A 27,955-nucleotide genomic window follows, 5' to 3' on the forward strand; every position below is an offset into this window, starting at 1 on the left:
TGTTTGATAAGTCTCCCCCATAGTCTGGATGGATGCACTTGAAGGCCTACTATCCCAATGTAGGCCAGAGGTAGACTTGGAAAAAGATGAATTCCAACCAGCATCCGTTGAAGTTTATATTACATAGTCAGATACAGGAAATGCAACGTGTAAAGTGCGAGACATGTCAAACGTTTTGACTGTTTGGGGTCTGAGCGGTCAGACAGCGGCCGATCAGGAGAAAGACACGGGAGCAGTCTGCATGCGTTCACTTTCGACCTAGTGGGCCCCATAGACTTACATTATGAGGTCGTCCATGTCACATAACAAACTTGTCCTGACTCGTTCTCTTGATCGATGACCGATCAAAACTTTTGACGTGTCCCTCTGACAAAAGTCAAAATTTTTTTTTACTCTTTAAATTATTTGATAGCAGAGCCCATCAGGGTACCAGAGGATCCTTCAGGAGGCCCAGGCCCTGACACAATAATGTGCAGAAGACAACCCCATTTATAGGTGATTTGGGTGACATGCAGGTCTATTACTTATTGGATATTTATAAATTATCAGATATTATTGATCATCCCTGTGTGTACAAAGATAATAAAGATTAAAAGTGCTCGTGCACATGTTCAGTACAGATGGAGGACAGAAACTCCTTGACTTTCTAGTGTCCATGGAAAAAAAAACGTAAGCCATGATTTGGGGGGGGGGGGGGCGGTTTAGCGGGTCACTGTGTGGAATAAATAATGATTTTATATGGGTATATTGAGCTGTGGACAAGTATATCTCATCTTTACGACGATTTCTTGTAAATCAACTGGTCCTAGAAATTTGTAAGATTTGTAATTTATTTCTGTTAAAAAATCCCAACACCACTTCCTGCAGAACATACAGTAGCTGATAATTACTGGAAGACTGGAGATTTTTAAATAGAGGTAAATTACAAATCCCTGGCACTTGCTGGGACCAGTTGATTTAAAACAAAACATTTTTTGAGAACTACCCCTTTAAGTGTCTCTAAGACTCACTGCTTCTCTTTGACTGTCTTCATCCACTTGATGCCAACTGGGATGAATACAATTTTTTAATGTCCTCAGAACCACAGTTATTTGTTCTAGGTGCCTTAATGTCTTCATATATTTCATACATTGCTGTACTGGAGGGTATCATGTGTATGTGTACAGGGACAGAATGATGAGGAGTCCAATCATTTTCAGCATTTTTGGTTCTTCAGGTTGCCCAGACCATCTTCTCTTCCTGCCTCTGAGACTTGACTCTGTGAATGTATGACAACATATTACTGGGTGATCTGGATAACTACAGTAATGTATAAGGGATTTCTGTGTTGGTTTCTAATAAAATGTGATCTCATTGATAGAGACGAACACAATCTAACTAAACTAATAACACCGGAACCATTGTACTGTTCATGTCTTTTACTGAGCACATTATGTAAACATCCACAGTGCAGGGAGAAAAGGTAATTACTGTACGTTTATTCCCTGCACTATTGATGTTTACTCAATGGGCTCAAAAAAAAAAAAAAAAAGGAATGATACAACCGTTTGTGCGTTGTTAACTTAATTAGATATTGGTGACTTTTACTTCCAACTGTAAGGGGGCACTCCCACATTCCGTGTACAGTTCGGAAATATGGACAATATGCTACAGAATAGAGTTCTCAGCATCATGAACCATGATGATATCGGAAGCTCCGAAACAGTTTAAATCTTTGCGCTACTGTACAGATACAACAGATACAAAATACAGAAGACTTAAACAGTTTCTGAGCTCCCGGCATCATACTGATTAGGGCTGAGTGAATTTACAGTACTAGTGAAGCGCTTCGCTAGGCTCAGCGGTTGGCTTGTCAGCCAGCTGCCTTTGTACTCTGCTCCGGGTGCTCTGAAAAGCTGGATCCAGTCCTTGGAAACCACAGAACATGTGAATGCCCCCAAACAAGACAACTCAACACTATGTGGGAAATCTGTTGGTGATGTTATCATGGTACAGTAAAAAAACATACAACTAAAGATTATTTGAATAAAATTTGTAAAACTTTGATGGAAAGGGAATATGTTCTAGTAATTGACAAAAAAAAAATGGTTTAAAAAAAAAAAGTGACCCATTTTGTGTGGAAAGCTTTGCAACTCTAATGACATAGCTGGAAATGATACTACTATACGCCAGACGATACTAACACTTACTGTCTTTAGAGTCATGGGCACAGTACTACCAGATAGAGTTTCTGATGTAGGCTTCTTAGAAAATCTGCGGAATCCTCTGCTGTATTCTTCCCATACCTGTAAGTAAAAGTCAAACAATCAGAGATATCATCAGAATCCGACACTGAGAGAATCAGACTGGGATCATAACAGAGAATCGGGGGGAAATTATGGGCGATGGAAGTCACATGACCTGGCGGTTGAGCAGACAATGGACAATGAAGATGTAGACTCCTTGGAGACTGTTGCAGATGGTGAAGATGTAAGACGCAACAATGGAACCAGATCCGAACTGAAAGAGGCCGATAATCCATGTACAGCCCAGTATGAGGAGCTGGGACAAGGCCTTGAATGCCAGGAGGCTGCAGGAAAGTAAAGATTATAGTATGTCATTGCATATTTCATGAAGTAATCATGAAACATTTCAGTAGTGTTTCCATGTAGCAATAGAATATCATTTCTATACTAAAAAATAGTAAAGAGAAAAAAAAAGATCTATATCAATATTATAAAAATTAATGGGTAAGGTCTATTTTCTGTCAGTTGTATGTCCTACTGTCCTCTATAGGTATCAGAATGCCTCAATGTTTTCCTCCCAAATCAGGTGTCCAGGAAGGTTTTTGTAAAAGTACCTCCCTAGCTTGACATATTGTTCTCTGTTATCAGCCACCATCACAGTTTGTAATTTTAGGCATCAGAAAACACAGCACTTCCTGTTTTCTGACTCTTTTTTTTCCAAAGAGGCAGAAAACAGGAAGTTGTGTGTATCTCAGGCCATCTAAACTCTCACAGAGAAGGCAGCCATGTGATTGTCGGACACATCGAGCCGTGACTCTCTGGACTGGTCGGAATTCCTGTGTACCTCTCTAGTCCTAAATGGTAAGGTACAGCGGAGCCATTGTCCATAGTAACCAATCAGATTGCTACTTTCATTTTCAAAAGGACATTGGAAACCTAAGAGCTGGAATCTGATTGGTCGCTAGTGGCAACTGCTCACAAAATCTTATGACTCAATCTAATGTAACTATTAGGTATTCGGGAGTTTAAAGCAAACCTGTACCCACTGACCCACCCCCCAAACTACTGGTAGCGTTCTTTAGATGAGGTGAAGTCCTTCCGGAAGGTATTTTCTAAAATACTGCTGGTGCTATCAGGTTAAAAATGATCTTTTATCCTCAGTAGCAGAGTCAATGAGGTGGGGCCTAGAGCATTTGTTCCCTAGGCCTGCGCCGCCTCTGTTGTGGTATTCTCTGCCCCCTTCTGGATTCTTGTACCGTTCTCAGGACGGATCTCTGGTCTCCAACTCTAGTTTTTCTTCAATTGTGTATGTGCCGTAGCGATTCGAGGTGGTGTAATGACACGCTAGTGCGGAACGTGAAGCCCTGCCATGTCACTGTATTCTTTCAGTTGAATACAGTTGATCGCTGGGGATCACCTGTATCACCTTATTGTCTAACAAATAGGATTCGTCCAAAGAGAACCCCTTTAAGCAAATGTGAACCTAAACTGTACATTATTGACTACTGACTGATGTCCAGTGTTTCTGTTTCTGTTTTGGGCTCACCGGGTATGTTTCAAGGTGGAGACATTGGAGTTTAGAGAGGCCAACTTCTTCTTCAGGAGACAGAATGTGAGGACCAAGAGAGTGAAATTAACCTAATAAAAGAATTATGGAGAAGAGGAAATGAGTTACCAAGATTATAATAGAAAAGAAGGGAGTTGCTGAGACTGATACTATATACTCACAGAGATGAACATGCAGACCGGACCGAGGAAACTCCAGACGTGACTAACTTTGAGCCAACAACTAAAGGCAAAAAGAAAAGTTAACCAACTGGTCTTCTTTTTATGAATTCTTTCTTCTATAAATTGGAAGGAGAAACAGAAAAGATGGGAGCTCACAAAACATTCTCTATCATGTCTCGTTGGTAGACTTAGACCATCTTGGACTTTTGAGATTGGGCTAGTGACCATGCCCATGCAACAGTTGAGTGTTAAGTTCAGGGGCGTAACTAGGATTCAAGGGGCCCCAGAAACAGTATGGGCCCTATGAATCCTAGTGTCAACCCCCTCCCCAGGGGGTGCTCAGAGTGGCTTTTTACACCCCCTTCCCTGGTGGCGCTCAGGGAGGCTCTTACATCCCAAGCCCTACGCTCTGCCTTGAAGGGTTTGGGTCTCCATGCCACATGGGCACCATAGCAGCTGCATGGTCTGCCTCCATGGTACCTATGACACTAGTTAAGTTATTGACCCCAAAGAAAAATTTTGTGGGTACTTGGGGGCATTTCAGGCCTCGGGTATTGTCCGACTGATCAGTTCCCAACTGCCAACTAAAGAATCTAAATTTCCCCATAGTTAGTGCTGGAACTTACTGTGTCTCTCCGCCGTAGACATGTGGATATAGTGATGCTGATATAACCATTATAATGACAGGAATTCCAAACCCAATCAGACAGAGATATGGGAAATAAGAGCGCTGAGACTTCATAAAATTTAAAGCCTGCAAGTTTCGGACGGTCAAGAAGAGAAGGAAACTTTCCAGAGACATCCAGCAGAATGCACAGAGGAAGATGAGCTGTAGACTGCCGGCAATCACCGAACACAGGATCTGAGATACAGATAGGGAAGAGTTAAATCAGGCTGTGATATCAGGTTATAAGCAGTCTAGCTGTCAAAAGGGTGTGAGGACTAAGATCTCGGGCTGTTTAAGGTCATATGATGTGCGCATAACTTTCCTAGAACCTAATGGGAATTGGTCCTATTACAAATGTAACATAACTGGAGGTAGAATGTTGTAGAGCAAAATGTGTCAAGTAGATACACTGCATATTTTGTGGGAAAACATTCAGCAAAATTAAGAATATATTTAAACTTCTGTTCATTCTAGGTTTTGGAGTCCAGTGGGCAGTCCCACATGGTGATTGAAAACCACCTCTGTATGCAGGACCACCCACTGGACTCCTAAACCTAGAAGGAGCAAATTTTAAATGATAAGTTATTTAGAATGTTATCACAAAAATGTATATCTTTATATTATTTATTTATATTAATGGACTGAAGTCTTACAGAAACTTGAAGAAAAGAAAAGAGACGCCCCCATTGGTTATGGAAGATCCATAGTACTTTATAATTCTAGAATAGTGATAAGCATAGTTACCTTATTCGAGGTTTGTTCAAGCCCCACCAAAACAAGAAGTTGGCCCAGGAAGAGACATCCGCAAAGAACCATTAGAATAGAGGTGTGGGCGCTTCTCAGAGACCGACAGAGGGAGAAGGTGAGGAAAGAGAGAAGCAAGCAGACGAGAGATATACTGAGGCCAATGATGGAGATCAGTCTCAAGCCAGTGTCCTCCTGTAGTAGAGAAAACAATAAGGGCTTACAGTGACAGTGTAAGACTATATTAGAAGTCATACAGAATTGTACATCAGGTGCTTTGAAAATTCTGGTTTTCTATAGAACAGTACCCTGGGGGGGGGGGTTGTAGTTATTAGGACTGGTTTCTTACAAAGACTTAAAGAGACTCTGTCAGTAGGTTTCTGCTGTCCTATCTCAGGATAGCATAAACTAGTGACAGAGAAGCTGAACAGAATGATGTATCACTTACAAAGTTCTGTGCAGCTGGTCCCGAGATCTCCTCCTGAATAACATGGACAATAAGTAGTCCTGTCCATTATGTGCATGAGCTCAGTAGTCCTGGATATTCATGAGAAGCTGAAAACTCCGCCCACCAGTTCTTGATTGGTAGTTATTTATTCATGCTGTATATAGGCAGTCAACTGTCAATTAACAGCTGGAAGGCGGGGGAGGGGTGTGGCAAGAACTGATATAAATAATACACTGATCTGTTCAGCAGTTCATTTCACTAATATTTGCTGCCCTCTTTTAAGGCAGCATAAACCTAGTGACAGATTACCTTTAAGTAATCTCCTGCCTGGATTCATGTAGAAGTGTATGGCTCTACATGTAAATCCAGACAGGTGGTCGTGGCCTTAATCTGTGATCTGAGTCTGCATTTGCAACCTGGGTCTCTACTAGTAGCCAACGCTATCCTGCCTCGCAGCAGGGGCACTGGTGAAAACTTTGGTGCTGATGGGATTTGGAAGAAACTTGTTTCTACTTTGGTTGTATTCTTCCCGTTGTCCTAGAATGTCAGAAGTGGTCAAGCTGGTGGGTCTGTCCAAAAGCAATTCTTAAAGGGTTTGTATTTAAAAAGACAAAAGACAGAAACTAAACACCACGGAATATGTGACAAGTGACTGATTGGTTGGGGTCTGAGTGCTGAGATCAAAAACGGGATCTTGAGTTGCCATGTGAATGGAGTAGCGGTTGACTATGTGCGCTGTCACTCCATTCAAGGTCTATGGGACTACTGAAGACGGCACTGTACTCGGCAATCATTGGACAGGTGTACCTGTCTAGAATGTATGGTGTCCATAAGCAGCTTAAATACTACTAAATAAGAATATACAGGTAATGGGGCAGCCATTATAGTTACATCACCTGGATTTCTGTGGGTGCCATGAGGAGAGCAAAGGTGGAGAGATGTGTGCAGACGCAAATTGTCGTGTTCTCTTGCGCTGATGTCTTTTTTGTACATCCGCGTGTAGACCAAACGTCATTTTTTGTGTCCCAGAACACGCACCGTACATCGTGAAAGGGTTTTACGGCCTATGTGTGATAATAGATGTGGACAGATACACAGGGTTATTTTATAGCTCACAATTATGAATAATAATGATCACGAAAATTCTTTAATATTTCCATGTAGACCCTCATTGGTTCAGTCCATTGAGTTACTATGGGTTATAATGGTGGTAAGTCCTTGTACTGACCATCAGATGTTTCAATGAGAAGGTAACAGGAGGGTCCAGGTTCTCTGTATTGTCACCAATGATGGCTCCACCAACCATCGGGGACATCATTTCTGTTGCTGTATTATCAGAATCCCCAAGAGCGGCAAGAATACTGCCATTTAACCTGGAGTTTAGACCTCTGTATGAGATAAACATGGCGCCACCTGATAAACACATGAATAGTATAGTATAAGCATCCCATCAAACAATATAAGTGTATAGTCGGTACAGTGCAGTCTACACTCACCACCTACGGAGTGGACAAGTGAACACGGCACTTCCATTGTGTTGTCGTTGACTGTTAGGATAATGGAAGAGCCTTCATCACAATAGTCATGAGAAGTCTTCATTTCAGCCTCTATAGGAGATAGAAAAGAGGACCAGACATGATTATCTAGGAGTATTCTGATAACCAGATCTTCCAGGATACCCGAGAAAAAGCTCCAGATGTCCGTTCAGCCATTAGACTTACATACTAGTATGGGGGGGGTCATGCTCAAAAGAACTCCTACTCACCTATTTCAGAGGAGTTTATTTGTTCATTTCTGGGGTCTGTAGAGAAAGATGCCAGTAGAGAGGTTTCCACATTCTCTATTACTCCAACAACAACTTTTTGGAGGTTCGGGAGGTTGAGCGTTTCCAAGGAAGTTTGATTGAGAAGGTCAGTAATCTGAGATGCCACCTTCTAGACGAGGAAATATAGAACGTTATATAACTAACTCAATGCCAAGAAAAAAAACAACTACACCAACAATGGTGGTACCGGTGGAGTAGCTACCATGGAGGCAGACCACGCGGCTGTTATTGGGCCCGGGCCCCCTGACAAAGCATGGCCTGTCTTTTTGGTGCTACAACACTGACAGTCCCCTCCAACACACTGTCTGAGAGCTGTCCGCAGGGACTCAGAGCAACCCACACCAATGCCCCCCGCTCACCTCGCCCGCTCTCTTCCCTCACCCCGGACACACTGTCTGAGATGAGAGACGCCTACGGGGACACAGGGCAGCCTGCAGACCCCCACCCCCCACACAGACAGACTGTCTTAAAGCAGCCTGCACCCCTTTAACTTGCACCCCCCCAAGTGTCTCAGAGCTGCCCCCACCAGCTGGAACTCCGGACTGCTGCCCCCCACCCCAGGGCACAGTGTTTGAAAGCCATCCTCATCCGAAGGGGGACAGCACCACCGCGTCAAGCCAGGTGAATATGTTGAGGAGTTGGGGGACCCCATACAGTTGTTTGCTCTGGGGCCCCATGAATCCTAGTACTGTATACTGGCTGTATTGTTGAAGTCCCAAGAGATCAGTCTGCTTGTTGTACAATCTACCTAGGGTGATTCACATCCATATTAATGGTCTATTTGATGTTCATCCACCCTACATAAATTGTCCAGTAAAACAATTATATTCATTTTCAGTTGGTTAAAAAAATAAAAAATAAAGACTATAATTTATTTTATTAAGTTGAATTCTTATAATCGGACAGCACTAGGATGAGGAATGAATATTCTTAAAACTAGTGTTGCTTAAATATTTCCTAGCCTTTAGCATATAGGATTTTTTTTTATGAAGATCTGTCTGTATGGTTACAGACTACAAACAAATCCTGTGTGTAGTCTGATCCTTGTCATTCAAACCGACAAGCCCCAGCAACAAGTTTTGCTAAGAGTCTATGATTATCGGGGGAAAAGTCCGTAATCGGCCAAATACGACCGATAATCGCTTTGTGTAATAGGGCCTAGCAGTGAGGCAGCAGCACCTTAGCCATACCTCCCAACTGTCCCGGATTCTGCGGGACAGTCCCGTTTTCGGGGTGCTGTCCCGCGGTCCCGGGATGGCACCCAGTGTCCCGTATTACGTGGCCCCACGGAAAAAAACAATAAACCAGTAACTCACCTGTCCGCCGGTCCCAGCAGCTCCTCTCCCGGCAGAGCGCGCACTCCCGTCATCCTCCGGGGCCGGCAGCGGGGTACAGAGACACTGACTGTACCGGAAGTAATTCATGATAGAGGCTGCAGGAGCTGCTGGGACCGGCGGACAGGTGAGTTACTGGTTTATTGTTTTTTTCCGTGGGGCCACACAAATGGGGGGATTGGCTACTATGTGGGGCACTATATGGGGGGATTGGCTACTATATGGGGGCATTGGCTACTATGTGGGGCATTATATGGGGGCATTGGCTACTATGTGGGGCATATTTGGGGGCATTGGCTACTATGTGGGGCACTATATGGGGGGATTGGCTACTATGTGGGGCATATATGGAGGGATTGGATACTATGTGGGGCACTATATGGGGGGATTGGCTACTATGTGGGGCACTATATGGGGGGATTGGCTACTATGTGGGGCATATATGGAGGGATTGGCTACTATGTGGGGCACTATATGGGGGGATTGGCTACTATGTGGGGCACTATATGGGGGGATTGGCTACTATGTGGGGCACTATATGGGGGGATTGGCTACTATGTGGGGCACTATATGGGGGGATTGGCTACTATGTGGGGCACTATATGGGGGGATTGGCTACTATGTGTGGCACTATATGGGGGATTGGCTACTATGTGGGGCGCTATATGGGGAATTGGCTACTATGTGGGCACTATATGGGGATTGGCTACTATGTGGGGCACTATATAGGGGCATTGGCTACTATGTGGGGCACTAAATGGGGATTGGCTACTATGTGGGGCACTATATGGGGGCATTGGCTGCTATGTGGGGCACTATATGGGGGCATTGGCTACTATGTGGGGCACTATATGGGGGCATTGGCTACTATGTGGGGTACTATATGGGGGATTGGATACTATGTGTGGCACTATTGGGGGGATTGGATACTATGTGGGGCACTATAATGGGGGATTGGATACTATATAGGGCATTTTTGGGGGGATTGGATACTGTATAGGGCACTATTCAGTCAGCAGCATGTGGTGACTGTAGGGGAGTGGCTATGGAGGGTCACTATGGGGGCGTGGCTATGGAGGTCGCTATGGGGACCGCGGCGCACATGTCCCTCTTTGCTCTTTGCAAAAGTTGGGAGGTATGTGGGGCATATTTGGGGGCATTGGCTACTATGTGGGGCACTATATGGGGGGATTGGCTACTATGTGGGGCATATATGGAGGGATTGGCTACTATGTGGGGCACTATATGGGGGATTGGCTACTATGTGGGGCACTATATGGAGGGATTGGCTACTATGTGGGGCATATATGGAGGGATTGGCTACTATGTGGGGCACTATATGGGGGGATTGGCTACTATGTGGGGCACTATATGGGGGGATTGGCTACTATGTGGGGCACTATATGGGGGATTGGCTACTATGTGAGGCACTATATGGGGGGATTGGATACTATGTGGGGCACTATATGGGGATTGGCTACTATGTGGGGCACTATATGGGGGGATTGGCTACTATGTGGGGCACTATATGGGGGGATTGGCTACTATGTGGAGCGCTATATGGGGAATAGGCTACTATGTGGGCACTATATGGGGATTGGCTACTATGTGGGGCACTATATGGGGGCATTGGCTACTATGTGGGGCACTATATGCGGATTGGCTACTATGTGGGGCACTATATGGGGGCATTGGCTGCTATGTGGAGCACTATATGGGGCATTGGATACTATATGGGGCACTATATGGGGGATTGGCTACTATGTGGGGCACTATATGGGGGCATTGGCTACTATGTGGGGCCCTATATGGGGCTTTGGATACTGTGTGGGGCACTATATGGGGCATTGGATACTATGTGGGGGATTGGATACTATGTGGGGCACTATAATGGGGGATTGGATACTATATAGGTCATTTTTGGGGGGATTGGATACTGTATAGGGCACTATTCAGTCAGCAGCATGTGGTGACTGCAGGGGAGTGGCTATGGAGAGTTGCTATGTGGGTGTGGCTATGGAGGGTCGCTATGGGGGCGTGGCTACGGAGGGTTGCTATGGGGGCGTGGCTATGGAGGTCACTATGGGGGCGTGGCTATGGGGACCGCGGCGCACATGTCCCTCTTTGCTCTTTGCAAAAGTTGAGAGGTATGTGGGGCATATTTGGGGGCATTGGCTACTATGTGGGGCACTATATGGGGGGATTGGCTACTATGTGGGGCATATATGGAGGGATTTGCTACTACGTGGGGCACTATATGGGGGATTGGCTACTATATGGGGCACTATATGGGGGGATTGGCTACTATGTGGGGCATATATGGAGGGATTGGCTACTATGTGGGGCACTATATGGGGGGATTGGCTACTATGTGGGGCACTATATGGGGGATTGGCTACTATGTGGGGCACTATATGGGGGATTGGCTACTATGTGAGGCACTATATGGGGATTGGCTACTATGTGTGGCACTATATGGGGGGGATTGGCTACTATGTGGGGCGCTATATGGGAAATTGGCTACTATGTGGGCACTATATGGGGATTGGCTACTATGTGGGGCACTATATGGGGGCATTGGCTACTATGTGGGGCACTATATGCGGATTGGCTACTATGTGGGGCACTATATGGGGGCATTGGCTGCTATGTGGGGCACTATATGGGGCATTGGATACTATGTGGGGCACTATATGGGGGGATTGGCTACTATGTGGGGCACTATATGGGGGCATTGGCTACTATGTGGGGCACTATATGGGGCTTTGGATACTGTGTGGGGCACTATATGGGGCATTGGATACTATGTGTGGCACTATTGGGGGGATTGGATACTATATAGGGCATTTTGGGGGGGATTGGATACTGTATAGGGCACTATTCAGTCAGCAGCATGTGGTGACTGTAGGGGAGTGGCTATGGAGGGTTGCTATGGGGGCGTGGCTATGGAGGGTCGCTATGGGGGCGTGGCTATGGAGGGTTGCTATGGGGGCTTGGCTATGGAGGTCGCTATGGGGGCGTGGCTATGGGGACCACGGCGCACATGTCCCTCTTTGCTCTTTGCAAAAGTTGTGAGGTATGCCTTAGCCCTTGTGCTAGAGGGGGCCTAATAGCCCGAAAGCTGCAAAACAGACCTTAGTATTAGTTTTGGCACATGGTAGGTGGTAACCTTGCTACAAAATCTGAATTGGCACCAAGATACCCCTCAGCCATGGAAAAACAAGCAGGGAAAATAAGGATGTTTCACATTTTATCACTTCTTTACCTACCTTGACGGTATTAGTGATATTGCTCTTACAGGCTTCTTCCTTAATATTCACAATGGATTTCAGGAACATGCACACTGTATCCTATGGGAAGATGAACCAGAGGGTCTTAAATGCATTGACAGTAATTGCCATCTATTAGTCTACCATGTACGTTACACATCTACCATGTCTTAGGCCCCGTTCCCACTGAGCAAAACTAGCGCGCTGAAGAATGAACATGTTCATTCTTCAGCGTGGGGAGAGCAGGAGCGCGCGCCTCCCATAGACTCCCATTATGAGCGGGAGGCTAACGGCGTTCCGTGGCGGACAATTCCGCCGCGGAATTCCGCTAGTTTTGCTCAGTGGGAACGGGGCCTTAAAGTGACACCCTCCTACAACCTCCTGTCCATTAGTTTAGTTGCTGCTCTGGGGATTAGTTGCTGCTCTGGACAGTTCCTGTCTCGGACAGAGGTGGCAGCAGAGAGCACTGTGTTGGACTGAAAAGAAAACAACATTTCCTGCAGGACATACAGTAGCTGATAAGTACTGGAAGACTTAAGATTTTTAACTAGAAATAAATTATAAATCTATGTAACATTCTAAAACCAGTTGATTCGAAAGAAAAAGATTTTTGCTGGACAACCACTTTAACGGTAGTTTGGTAGTATTTTTGCCATCGCTGCAGGTGTATATTTATATAATTTATATATACTGTTTTATACCAGTTTTTGTTCATTTGTGAATAAAGAAGCCATGGCCTTTTCTTCCACAACCTTAGTGTGAGTGTCTTATTGGAGTAAGTGCATGGGGGTTGGCTTAAAGGGTCAACGTTATCACCTCTCCCTCAATCATGTCTGTGACAGGAACTGTCCAAAGCAGGAGAGGTTTTCTATGGGCATTTGCTACTGTTCTGGACAGTTCCTGTCACCAACAGAGAGCACTGTGTCAAACAGGAAAGAATACTCTATTTCCTGCAGGACGTACGGCAGCTGATAAGTACTGGAAGATTTTGAAATAGATGTAAATTACAAATCTATATAACTTTCTGACACCAGTTGATCTAAAAGAAAACATTTATTGTTATAGTACCCTATTGTAAGGGTACGTGCACACTACGGAATCACAACGGAAAACCCAGATTCCGCAACTCACACACGCTTGCGGACTCTGGCAGCCACGCGCGTCGCGTGCACAGAATGAAGTCTGATTCTGCCATCCATCCAAAGAATGAACCTGCGAGCTGCGGAATCCGCGTCAGAAAGTGTGCACCTATCCTAATGTTTAAAACTGTAGCAGGACAGAGTAAAGAGAATAACACAGGATCAGACTACATAGGATTAGTTTGTAGTCTGTAGCCATGGAGACACATACGTCTACATATGTATGTGAATATACTTTTACTTGTACTTAGTAGCCTTACATACCTTGTTAGTATGGTTTTCACACTCCTGCTCAGTTCTGGATTTAATTTGACATTTGTCATTGTCTGTGAAGAAAGAACATACAGTAAAGGATAATAGTAAAGGGCGTCAATCAGCCTATATACCAGCTTCAAGTTAGATGCAGTTAACTACTTACTGGATAAGATTTATACATTTAAATGGATATTCCCATCTCAACTATCAGATATAATCTTGCAGGGTTCGTCAAGGTTCATGTTTTGGGCGGCCCTCATTACACTGACGGTTGCTGTTACCTTACTCTAGTTCAGGCCCTTTTGGGTGTGGTTCTTTTTTGAAGGTCCATTGAATTTAATAGTAAGGATGGTAAATTAAAAAAAGTGCGTGAACAACAAAAAATAACGTCCATTGTTTGCACAAAATGTTCACAAATATCTGTCATGAACATTAATTTGACCAGCAAAAATGGTTATTTATTTAATATCCTATGGAAGACATTTATAAAGAGAGCATACGAGTACGTTGGTCTTAAATAAAGCCCCGTCCACTTTCCCACGGCTGGTCGGCTGGACCTGCACCGAGCACAGGCAATGGGGAACAAATCAACACCCTGCTAAAAAAAAAAATCTTTAGATCAGGTTTTTATTGTGTGTACTGCAAAGAGAGTATGTACAGTAAGTCCTGCACTTGGAGGTTGCTGTAGAATTTTTCTGGTTTTGTCAGTAAATAAAATATGTCGTGTATTTAATCTGTTTATTTAAAAATTTTTGCAAACTTGTAAATCATATAACTTGGAACTACAAAATTATCCTCAACAAAATGTCATTATCAAGCCCTCAGGAGATGAAAATCCCCTGTGGAGGAAACCTCTAGGGAACCATGGCTGAAAATTTGAAAGTAAAATAGCTATTGTCATTGTATATCTGAACAGATAAGAATACTACATGCATCATTACAATTGCAAAAAAAAAAAGAATAGAAATCAGATTGTAGAATAAAGATTTAAAAAAAGGTAGGGCAGGAGGAAGATGTTTTTTTCCAGGTCTTCTTGTGAGAGAGAATGGAAGTAGAGATAAGACAGGAAGTTATATATATTCTGCCGTGCGCGTTGTATGATAGATTTTTCTATTTTATTGCTGGTAGAGGTTGATGTACAACATTGGTCAATGGGTTCTTCCAATAGACCCACAAATTACCATAAAAAAATTAGTCTATGAATTCTAAGAAAATGCCAGAAATCATGAAGCCACCTTGCACTTGGAATTGTAATGAACGGAAGAATTCATTAGTATTATTATTGTACAAAGCCATTAGTTCCAGGACACTGTAAATAGGATAAGTTGTTAAAATACATCCACATAGCATAAAAACAAGTACAATAAATTGAGTCAAAGTCGAGAAAGAAGGGGATTTATAGAAATGTTTGGGGTGGAGGTAGTATCTGCTGGTAAGGGCTAGGTTCACACATTTTTTGGCTATTTGATGTCCGTCTTTGTGGACGTTCATCTGTTTCAGGCCAAATAGCGTCCATTATCTTGTAATGACGACTGTGATATCAAAATAACGGACGTTATTTGGCCTCAAAATGATGGACATCTAAAAAAGACAGACATCAAATGGCCAAAAAAAGACAATGTGTGTGAACCAAGCCAAGGACTTGTAATTAGAGATGAGCGAACCGGGTTCGGGTTCAAGTCGAACCAAACCTGAACGTTCGGCATTTGATTAGCTGGGGCTGCTGAACTTGGATAAAGCTCTAAGGTTGTCTGGAAGACATGGATACAGCCAATGACTATATCCATGTTTTCCACATAGCCTTAGGGCTTTATCCAACTTCAGCAGCCACCGCTAATCAAATGCTGAAAGTTCGGGTTTGGATCGACTCGAGCATGCTCCAGGTTCGCTCATCTCTACTTGAAATTGATCGGTTGATAGAGATTGAACGAGATGGAGGAAAGATTATCAATTCCTGTTTCCTCCATGATGTTTTCCAGGACTCCCTAGGGCAGCACCCAACTTCATCCAGCAGGAGTCAAATGTTGGGCGTTTGAGTTTGGAAGAACCTCAAGTTTGCTCCTCACCATTGGTGAGGATTCAGTAGATGGCCGAGTCTGTGAGGCCAGGTCCAGAAGGAGGAGCACAAGGTATTAGGATAAGGCTTTACCAGTTAGTAGAGCAGTGACCACTTTAGTTAGCATGGTTTCAAGAGAGCTGTGGAGGCAGAAGCCAGATTGAAGCAGGTCAAAAAGTGTGTTAGACAAGAGATAGGAGGACAGTTCATGGTAGACATGTTGTTGAAGGGGTTCCGAGCCGAAAGGCTACGATGGGGTGATACCTGCACATAGAGGATGGGATGAGAGACCACATTTTAAGGATGGGTGTGATATTGCAAGAATGAACATGTGACATTGGGTCCATAAGTCTTTGGATGTGCCCACCTGGTTGCGTCGTCGGAGATTCTGGTTCCTCTGAGGTTTTGTGTGATGTTACTAATACGGCTTCAGTTGATGATGTGAATGGGATGTGGTGGGGTTCTGTAGTGGCTGCTGTTGAACTCAGGACTGATAAGGAAGAAGTTTTAATAAGAGCTTAAACAATTATGTGTTCCTATTAGGGATGGTCCGAACCTGCTTCGGTTCGGGTTCCTACGAACCCGAACTCTCTGTAATGATTCCCGCTGTCTGCCCGCTCCGTGGAGAGGGTGGATACAGCGGGAGGACCGCCTGGAAAACTGGGATACAGCCATAACCATAGACTGTATCCCAGTTTTCTAGGTAGTCCTTCTGGTGTATCCACCTGCTGTACGGAGCGGGCAGACAGCGGGAATCTGATGCAGAGCGTTCGGGTTCATACGAACCCGAACCGAAGCAGATTCGGGCCATCCCTAGTTCCTATCCTATAATTCGTTTTTATGGAAATTTCTAGCTAAACCCTTCACATTGCTTGTGATTATATATACATTTCCTTTATAAATTATACATAAACCCCTGGGAATTTAAAGGGGTACTCTAGTGGAAAAAAAAATCCTTTCAAATCAACTTATATAGATTTGTAATTTACTTTTATTTAAAAATCTCAAGTCTTTCCATACTTATCAGCTACTGTTTGTCCTGCAGGAAGTGGTGTATTCTTTCCAGTCTGACACAGTGCTCTCTGCTGCCACCTCTGTCCTTGACAGGAACTGTCCAGAGCAGAAGAGGTTTTTCCTATGGGGATTTGCTACTGCTCTGCACAGTTCCTCTCATGGACAGAGGTGGCAGCAGAGAGCACTGTGGCATACTGGAAAGGATACACCACTTCCTGCAGGACATACAGCAGAAATAGAAGTAAATTAGAAATCTATATACATTTTAAATATTGATTGATTTTGAAGAAAATACCCCTTTAACCTCTTACACTGTGGCTACAGCACAAGTGTAAGACCCCAGCTTTATTGTGGAGGGATGGCAAATTGTTATGGCAATCTGGGACCTAATGAAGGCGCTACACTGACAGGACTGCAAGACAGAAGCACTGCAATGTATTACTGTTAGGAAGAATGTAAAAAAAAAATATAATAATAGTAAAAAAATAAAATAATTAAAAGTGACACTATATATTTAGTATTACTGCGACCACAACAACCTGCGCTATAAAGTTGTGAAGTTTTCTAAATCGCAAAGCTGAATAATAAAAAGTAATTAAAAAATCATATAAACCCCAAAATGGTATCAAAGAAAAAAGCAATTCATCCTCCAAAAAAACAAAACAAAAACACTTACACGGAAAGATATAAAAAGGATGGCTCTAAGAATATAACAACACAAAAAGAAGTGATTGCTGTTTTGTTTTTGGGGGGTTTTTTTTAGTGCTATTTTGTAATAAATTATATATAAAAAAAAAAAAAGAAAACTCAATCAATTTAGCTACATTTGACGTTGCGCTGACCCACAGGAAAAAAAATATAACTATACAGCATAGTAAACACTATAAAACCATAAAATCTATACTTTTTTATGTCCTTCTTTTAAAATTGTAAAGTCTTTACAAATATTATATACACGCTGCTATTGTACACACAATGCACAGCACAATGCCATTACAATGTCATCATACAGCTACATTAAGAGGTACTCCGTAGATACAGTTATACAGATTTATAATTTACTTCTATTTAAACATCTCCAGTCTTCCAGTACATATCAGCTGCTGTATGTCTTGCAGGAAGTGATGTATTCTGTTCAGTCTGACACAGTTCTCTCTGCTGCCACCTCTGTCCATGTCAGGTACTGTCCAGAGCAGTAGCAAATCCCCATAGAAAACCTCTCCTGCTCTGGACAGTTCCTGGCAGAAACAGAGGTGGCAACAGAGAGCAGTGTGGCAGACTGGAGAGAATACACCACTTCCTACAGGGCATATGTGGTGTCCCACCATGGGTGTTACTAGTATTTTACACCTCTTGCAAATGTTTGTACTTTAAGTGGTAATGAAGTAGTACCTAAGTTTTACCGCAAGATGTCGCTACTGTATGTAACTGTACTTGTATATTGCACAGCTGTAGTAACTAAGGGGTTATTGTTTGTTATAATCTGTGCACCAATGAGAGCCTTCTTTTCTTCTCTACCTATCTCTATGCTCCTTTCTATTTAAACTTTCTTCTCCACCACTCAAAGGGGACATTGCACCTTTTGTAGGAAGTTGTCACATGGGGAGAGGAAGTACACACCCACACTTAGTGAGTTTTACCTAAGTCTTGGTGGAGAGAGGACGCAAGATAGGACAGTCCCTGCTGTAGTCCAGCTGAGCCCTGGCTTTGCCAGGTCCCCACACCTAGTCAGTGTGTTCAGTGTAGTCTAGTCGGTGGTAGTGGATAGACGCACATGGGAGACGCAGTCACCAGTTTCTCAAAAGCAGCACTTCTACACGCTATGTTGTGTTAAACTACTCAGGAGAGGACAAGTTAGTGAAGACCCCAACCCATGCTGAGAACACGTCTAAAAGTGCAGGACAGTATCCTGATAACAAGAGGAACTGATCCGGTTAGAGCAAAGATGCTAGAAGCCTACAAACTCTATCTCACAGTGCTGGTGTAACCAGGAAATCCTGACCACTCTGCTCAACTCAGACAACAAGGTCTAGGGCTTGTGTCACCTTATAGGACGGGTCACCTGACACTGTGGGGCAAACAAGTGGTACACGACAACAAAGGGCACATATATACTTCTACTTTCAAGTCTTCAGTAAAGTTCCGGCAGAGCACACTTCTAGATTGGGTTGGGACTCTCACAACGAACCTCCTCTCCCCTGTTCTGGACTCTCAGTACAAACTCCTCTCACTGCTCTAAACTTGAAGCACAAACTCCTCTCTACTGTTCTCAGCTCACTCTGCTTCTCAGCGCACAACTAAGTCAGTTCAGCTATTCTACTCTACGGCTCTCAGCACAAATTCTGTTCAGTCACGTCTACAGTCTATGGTCAACTATTGTATAAAGTGTTCGCACAGTAAAGAAGATCTATTTATGGTAACAGGACTCAGTGATTATTGTTTCAGCACCTACATAGTAGATACCACATCCTTGGGTCATCTCCCCTTTCTGTGGGTGGCGGTACCAATAGTCCGGGTGGGTCACAACTACACTCTGGACCCCCGTGATAAGTGCCCAAGGGACCCCCTCACAACCCGGCAGGTCTCCAACCATAGGGGAAAGGATATAGCCAGCCTCACTAAAATAAAAGCAGATGTGCTCCCATACTCGCACTGGCGTCACGACAGTACAACTACAGGCTGAGCTATATTCTGACCAACCATCACAGTAGAGGCGTCACACATCACCATCTGGCGAGTGACCGGTCGAACGCCCACGCGGGCGCACACATACAGCAGATAAGTACTTTAATACTTGAGATTTAAGGGGAAAAAAACAATCATTTACAAATCGGTATACCTTGCTTACAAGAGTGGGGTTGAGCTGCAATATCAGGCAATGCCCACAAGCCTAATAGTGGCACTGTAAGACTATTTCCTCATCAACTACCTTCCATAGTATGTGCCCCAAGTGTCAGCAGAAATCAAATATTTAAAATGAAACATTGCATTTCTACGAATTCAAGAAACATGAAGCCACCTTGTACCTGGCATCATACTTATCTGATTGACACAGAGGGAAACAATGGAAATGTCTCCCATCGGGGTGATGACTCTTATGAGATACTCACCTGGTTGTGGTGTGGTTGCTGCTGTGCTTCGTATGGTCACATGTGATGTCAGCGAAGGTCTTTTTGTGGTAGTCGGGACTGATGGAAAAGAAATATGAATGTAATCTGAGGAAAGTAAGTCTTCTCAACAAGTTGATCACCGAATTCACAATGAAAATACACGCTTATAGTAGTGCGTACTTGCCAAAAGTTTGGGTTCGGCAATGTTTGTGCAAAGGTCAGTGATTCCGACATTTGGAAAAGTTGGATGCAGCCCTAAGGCTATAGGTTATAGTTGTTTCCATGTTTTTCAGGACTCCTTAGGGTGTCATCCAACTTCTCCAGGTGCTGAATGTTCACGTTCGGACAAACATTGCAGAACCTGAACTTTTGTCAAGTTCGCTTAACACTAGTCAGAACGGCACTGAGTATTCATATGCAAAAGAGTCATCGGAGCCTCAATTAAGAGTCTGGGAACAGGGGAGGGATATCCGGCTAGTACCACGTTCCGAGACTCGGCTGTGCTATCCTACTAAGGCCATCAACTGAAAATCCCAGGAAACCCCGTGATCTTCTATTAGAGCATTATACTTACCTCCACATACTTCATTGAATTTCACCAGAGTAACGCAGGAGTTTCCTTGCTGTTGTCTGCACTCCTTACAGTAGCAGAAACTTGCCGTACAGGTGGCTCCAGTGGGACAGTCCGAGTCATCTGTACATTTATCTGCATTAAAAATGACAATAAAAAGGAAACATGCGCTGTTTAGAGGAATTGGCGTGGGACAATGTGCCAGAGGATACTAAGTTACATACTGATCTAGCATTCAGGGTAAATCCACACAATTCTTTATTTAGATGGTTACTATCATTATAAACTGGTAAATCTCTTCCTTTATCAAAAATGTCTACTTATTTCAGAAAAAGCCTTAAAGATGTGGCCACTAGGTGTCTCCCTTTCCTGCGATCTGTCTCTAGTAACAGACAAAACAAGACATAACAGAGGAGTTGGAGGTGGGGCTTATCATGTGCTATGTGCACAAGATGGAGAGAAAGCCTCTGAGAGCCTGGGCTTTGTACCTGCAAGCCAAGACAGTCTGCCTTCTAAATATGATCCACACTCTTCCTGAAAGGTAAATCAAGGCCTCCATCTCATCTTTTAACACATTTAATATCTTTTTTTTTTTTTTGCAGGAGAGGCTTTTATCTGGCCCAATCATATATCCTATATGTGGCATTTTTCTGTAGATTTCTGCTCTGAAGGCTAAACCTGTAATCCTCAGGTCTCCCAGAGTTGGTGGGCGGGGCCTATTGTCTATGTTGTTTGCACACTCAGAGGAGGAGATCCTGCACTGTCTTTGTGCACGGCCTTAAAGGCAGTAAAAGTGGCAGCATTAAAGCCATGACAAACCTGTAGTGAGCAGTCTAAATTGTGTATAAAGTTTTTTTTTTCAAATGACGGGGCCCCTTTAACTGAATGTGATGATTACTTGTTCCAAGGTTTTTATAGACCGATGTGGCCAACCTTACTGAGCCCAAACCTACTGTGACCCTGTGGCTGGCTTCTTACCTGTACATACATAGAGTCCCTTTTCGTTCTGCTTACTAATATATCCAGCTTTACAGGAACATGGGAACGGTTTTCCTTCTTTCTCACAAAATTCTGGAGGATAAAACATATAGATCAGTCAAAAGTATGGGAAACGTGACAGAATTAGCCATGAGCTCAGGCCCTGAGGCCAAAGGGTGCCCAATAGCCCATCGGCCCCATCAAATTACATGGCACATGGTAGCGCCTTATCGTAGATTCTATATTGTATAAAATAATACAAGGAATAGTCTGTGCACATTACCGAGACACTCTCCCCCCGGGTATGTGATGGTCAGCTTGTCCTTGTCATTATAGTGGGTGCTGTGACATGCGCAGTAGTCGCCATGGTTTGTTTCCTCACAGGTGGAATTAGCCGGACATTGATTCAGAAATGGATTACACTTTGTGAAATGAATGGCCTCATTGGGAATTATACGAATTCCTATAGTAAAGAGAATCAATATTCAATATAATATAATTGTACAAGATACAGGATAGTGTTATCTATATATACAGTAATGGTATTATATCCAACATACATCCACTGATAGTATGTAACCTCTCTCCATCATTGTATTTATATGCTCTCTCTCTATAATAATCCTCTAGAGCATATTGTATCCATATGTGGCTTCTAATCCCCATTGTATGTATCCCCTTCCTCTATATCACTCCTCTACCTCCCTACATATATACACTGCCTATATATTATCATTCATCCCCACTTTATGTATCCCCTTCCTCTATATCACTCCTCTACCTCCCTATAGGTATACACTACCTATATATTATCCCTTATTACCGCTGTATGTACCTCCTTCCACTATATAACTCCTCTACCTCACTATATTCATACACTGCCTATATATCACCCCTAATCCCCATTGTATGTATCCCCTTCCTCTATATCACTCTTCTACCTCACTATATTCATACACTGCCTATATATTACCCCTCATCCCCACTATATGTATCCCCTTCCTCTATATCACTCCACTACCTTACTACATTAGTACACTGCCTATATATTACCCCTCATCCCCACTATATGTATCCCCTTCCTCTATATCACTCCACTACCTTACTACATTAGTACACTGCCTATATATTATCCCTCATCCCCACTGTATATATCCCCCTCCTCTATATCACTCCACTACCTTACTACATTAGTACACTGCCTATATATCACCCCTAATCCCCATTGTATGTATCCCCTTCCTCTATATCACTCCTCTACCTCCCTACATATATACACTGCCTATATATTATCATTCATCCCCACTTTATGTATCCCCTTCCTCTATATCACTCCTCTACCTCCCTATATTCATACACTGCCTATATATTACCCCTCATCCCCACTATATGTATCCCCTTCCTCTATATCACTCCTCTACCTTACTACATTAGTACACTGCCTATATATCACCCCTAATCCCCATTGTATGTATCCCCTTCCTCTATATCACTCCTCTACCTCCCTACATATATACACTGCCTATATATTATCATTCATCCCCACTTTATGTATCCCCTTCCTCTATATCACTCCTCTACCTCCCTATATTCATACACTGCCTATATATTACCCCTCATCCCCACTATATGTATCCCCTTCCTCTATATCACTCCTCTACCTTACTACATTAGTACACTGCCTATATATCACCCCTAATCCCCACTGTATGTATCCCCCTCCTCTATATCACTCCACTACCTTACTACATTAGTACACTGCTTATATATCACCCCTAATCCCCATTGTATGTATCCCCTTCCTCTATATCACTCCTCTACCTTACTACATATATACCCTGCCTATATATTACCCCTCATCCCCACTGTATATATCCCCCTCCTCTATATCACTCCTCTACCTTACCACATTTACACTTGGCCTCTAGGCAGAAGACATATAACGGGGCAGATAAAGTCAGCCAGTGGCAGAGTGGAGTAAGAGGTGACAGATTTTTTTATTTTGGAAAATTAAAGGGGTACTCCAGCGAAAAGCTTTTTCCCAGTAATTGAAACACATTAAAAAGTTATATAACTTTGTAATATGCTTCAATCACCTATCTGCCCCCTTCTCTATCTCCCCCCCCCCCACCAGGAAGCGAAGTAAACTCATTCTTACCTAATGACTGTTGACCCAAGGCTGCTCTGTGGCAGCCATTTTGTGACAATGACTTCATCAAGAGGGAGGCGGGTCTAAGCCCTGTTAGGCCAACCTCCCTTTGCCAGAGGACTCAGGTTGCTCAGCTCTGATTGGCTGAACAAGCTGTAAGCCATCTAACAGTTTTACAGAGTCAGTTAGACATCACAGGAGACAAAGTGCATCATGGGAAACCCCAAACCAGGAAGTAAAGAAAAAATGAAAACACCAACTGGAGCTTCAGGGACCTGCAAACAGCGGGAAATTCAAACATATCGTACGATTAACAATGTCGAAGTAACGATGTGTTTTCATAACGATCAGTGTTTAGACGGTACAATATATTGTACGGAAAATTCGTTTTGCGATCGCCTAAGCCTATCTCACACATAGGGTAAATCGGTGAACGACTATTTACACGGATCGATCTACAATTTTTTTTGCGAACGATCAACGACGATTTGAGAACATGGTCAAAGATCAAAATGAACGATTTATCGCTTGCCGCTTGATCGTTCGCTGCGTTTACCCGAGCCGATTATCGTTCGAATTCGATCGTTATCGTGCGAATTTGCACGATAATCGTTCCGTGTAAACGCAGCATAAGTGTAAAAACTATGTTTATGATTGATTGATTACCCCTTTAATCTCCCACAACAATTGGTGGCACAGTTACTGATAAGCTATCAGAGAAAATGATGGCTGAGGTTAGGCGGAGCCTCTTATGTAAACAAGGAATTGAATGTGGGGGTCACCAAAACAATATGCTCCCTTCTAGGTAAGCGTACTAGTCTTAGGAATCTTCACAGATGTGTGCTGACTGGTTGGCTCCAAGTGGATTTATGCTGAATAACTGTACTCACTGAAGCGGAGCTGCAATGCCGACTGTGGGGTGCAGGTCTTTAGGTGATTCTGACGCAAACCCTTATGGTCCTAGATGTGCCATGGGGCCCTTGGCAACTTCACAAATTCCTATTGTCTGTGTCCATATCTCCTGTCTGGCAATACCTCCAGATGGATTGATGGATTAGGTATGAAGGTATTTCAGCAGGAATATTTATACCCTAAGGGTACGTTCACACCTACAGGATCTGCAGCAGATTTGATGCTGTGTTCAGTTATTTAAATGAAATCTGCTGCAGAAAATCAGCTGCAGATCCTGTAGGTGTGAACGCACCATAAATGGTTCTTTCCAAAAACCAGAATATTCCCCAATGCAATGAAATGTACTAATGTGCAAATGTATGGGCCCCTCTCTCATAGCCAGATAGTGAAGTATAAAGCACAGTGTAACACAGAATTATCACAGGCAAATGACAGAAAACAACACATCAGTAACAAGGCAAATATCCCACAACCAACATGCTTATCCCACAGGACCGCATAGTAGGACGCTGCATCTATATTACCCCCGAGTGTAATAAGTGTGTAATTAGTAATAAGACTCTCGTGTGTCACATGACCACCGCCATTCGGTAAGCAACAAGGATATGTGACATCTTTACTTAATGCGCCCCCCCCCCCCCAACACACATCATAGGGGCACTCCAGTATACTCCCCTCCCGACTTGCCATCCTTAGGGCCCTATTCCACCGGACGATTATCGTTCGCATAATCGTTACCGATTAACAATCTCAAACGGCCGCTATTGCGAAAGACCTGAAAACGTTCACTCATTTCCATGGAACGATAATCGTTACTTATGATCGTATTTGTGACCGTTTTTTCTTCGCTATTGCGCTCGTATCTACTGCGAACGACCGAACGACGTCTTATTCAATGCGAACGTTTTGCGAACGAGCAACGATAAAAATAGGTCAACGATTTCTCGTTCGATCGTTAATCGTTAACTGCATTTCAACCGAACGATTGTCGTTTAGATTCAAACGATTTAACGATAATCTGAACGATAATCGCCTGGTGGAATAGGGCCCTTAGACAGTTTTTCAAATCATAAACCCACCAAAACCTTTATTACATTGTATATCTGTTTCTACCATCTGGCCCCTCCCACAGCGTACGCCATCAGTATTACTTTAACCCTTTCTTTCCCCTGTGACTTACCTCTCACTGTACAGCAGCTCAAAAGCCAGCAGAGCCCTGAGGAAGAAACAACCTGTCACATGAGGGGTTCTGGTCGTAACACGTAAGCTTGAGACATCTTGTCCTGTAGGGTGGTGTTTGCTTTAAGGTTTTTTTTAGCCATAGTCAGTAAGAGAAGTAACGTCCTTCCTTTATATTTCCTATTTCTTAGGAAAACATTCTGTCTTTAGCTAAAAAAACAACCCTGCAGTGGTGTAATGTGACACTACCTAGAGGTGCCCCAGCACCGACATCCAAGCCCCTTATAGTTATGCTGAAAGCAACTTAGATCACTATAGGGTTTTATGTTATGGGGCTAAGTGGAGATGAAATATAGATGTTATATAGATTTGTAATTTACTTCTATTTAAAAATCTCCAGTCTTCCTATACTTATCAGCTGCTGTATGTCCTGCAGGAAATGGTATATTCTTTCCAGTCTGACACCTTAGTCCATGTCAGGAACTGTCCAGAGCAGGATAAGTTTTCTATGGGCATATGCTCCTGCTCTGGACACTGCCCGACATGGACAGAGGTGGCAGCAGAGAGCACTGTGTCAGACTGGAAAGAAAACAACATTTCCTGCAGGGCATACAGCAGCTGATAAGTATGGGAAGACTAGAGATTTTTTAAGTAGAAGTAAATTACAAATCTATATAACTTTCTGAACCCAGTTGATTTGAAAGAAAAAGATTTTCACTGGACAACCTCTTAAAAGCTGAACTTATGTGTGCAAACCTAAATGCGTGCAGCAACAAGGTGTTAAAGGGGTAGTTCAGCAAAAAAATAAATAAATAAATAAATAAATCTGTCAAATCAACAGGTGCCATAAATTTGTAAGTTACTTCTAATAAAAAAATCTCAAGTCTTCCAGTACTTATCAGCTGCTGTATGTCCTGCAGGAAGTGGTATTTTCTTTCCAGTCTTGAGAGCAGGAAATGTTCTTTTTATGGCGATTTGTTACTGCTCTGGACAGTTCCTGACATGGACAGATGTGGCAGCAGAGACTGGAAAGAACACATCACTTCCGGTAGGACATGAAGCAGCTGATAAGTACTGGAAGAACTGAGATTTTTTTTTTTTATTTAGAAGTAAATTGCGAATCTCCGATTTTTTTTGGGCACCAGTTGATTTAAATGACTTTTTTTTTTTTACTAAACTATCCCTTTAAATGGCAGCTGGTTTCTACATCCAGCTATTTTACATCGAGCTTTCCCTCATCCAGGTGCAAAAAACAAAAATATTATATAAATTATACACAAATGTACGGAGATGTATAAGGCTATGTTCCCACTGCGTATGATTCCGGCCGCATTTCGTACGCCGCCGTACATGTGCGGCTGGAACTACGGGCGTGGGAAAAATCGACATGCGGCCGGATGCGTACGAACCGTGAACATACGCCCGTAGTACAGTTATGCTTCCCTAGCTTGTTTCGTAGCGATCTGAAACAGGTCATTTACTTGGAAATCTTCGCCCAGCCCAATAAAACACACAGAACCTTTTGGATCGAAAAATCAAGTTCAATTTGGCTGAAATAAGTACTCCGTACGGGACCGCATGGTAATCCACGGCCGTGAGTTGGAACATTTCCGTCTCCAAACAATGGTCGTGTTCATTTTTCACGGCGCCGTATACGATCCGGTCGTAAGTTCATACGTAGTGTGCACTGTGCAGGCGTATATCGAATACTTTCAAGCGAACGCATCAACCTCCTACGTGCGAATATCCGCGGTTCACACTACGTCCGGAAAGATACGTAGTGTGAACATAGCCTTATACTGCAAAGTGCAAACCCTGGGTCCAGGACCATTCCCTAAGCCCCCAAGCTAGTAGGCCGGTGATGGCTAACCTTGACACTCCAGCTGTTGTAAAACTACAATTCCCATGATACCTGGGCAGCCATAGCCATATCTTGGGTTGTTTAGGCAATTGTAGTTTTGCAACAGCTGGAGTGTCAAGGTTAGCCATCACTGTAGTAGGCTCTACGAATGTTCAGTCCTCACTGAACCCAAGAGTAACCTGACCCTGAGTGGGCTATACTGGGAAGCCTAGATGCAGGGAAACCCATATATGTTATCAGTACAAAGTATGGAGTCCATAGCCTTAGGGTGAAAGTTCATCCCATAGACTCACCAGCCAGTAACAGGCCTCATTCCGATTCTATAACCTGAGGATCTATATTTTCTACACCCCATAAGCTTGATAAATCTGTGCGACTATAGTAGAAAATAATACCACAACCCCAACAAGTTTCAGCTACTCACCATAGAGCAGGAGTCTGCCTGAGGTCTGCATTGTGACCAGAGATGTGGAGAAGTGCAGAGATAAATA

At 43.4% G+C, this 27,955-nt stretch overlaps 1 protein-coding gene across 1 annotated transcript; it reads right to left on the minus strand.

Moving 5' to 3' along the window:
• LOC138784247 (adhesion G protein-coupled receptor E3-like) lies at positions 1-27,955 on the minus strand. Its single transcript, XM_069959762.1, has 20 exons — positions 27,889-27,955; positions 25,605-25,640; positions 21,647-21,826; positions 21,364-21,456; positions 20,389-20,520; positions 19,815-19,892; positions 16,058-16,180; positions 13,644-13,705; positions 12,241-12,321; positions 7,578-7,746; positions 7,309-7,419; positions 7,041-7,225; positions 6,709-6,876; positions 5,365-5,559; positions 4,580-4,815; positions 3,954-4,014; positions 3,772-3,863; positions 2,401-2,569; positions 2,184-2,285; positions 1-1,258 (listed from the first exon to the last, which is right to left on the minus strand). Exons 1-20 carry the CDS (start codon positions 27,917-27,919, stop codon positions 1,196-1,198), a joined length of 2,367 nt encoding a protein of 788 aa, XP_069815863.1. The 5' UTR covers positions 27,920-27,955; the 3' UTR covers positions 1-1,195.

Source organism: Dendropsophus ebraccatus, chromosome 1 (genome assembly GCF_027789765.1).
Source record: "Dendropsophus ebraccatus isolate aDenEbr1 chromosome 1, aDenEbr1.pat, whole genome shotgun sequence".
Taxonomy (NCBI): Eukaryota; Metazoa; Chordata; class Amphibia; order Anura; family Hylidae; genus Dendropsophus; species Dendropsophus ebraccatus.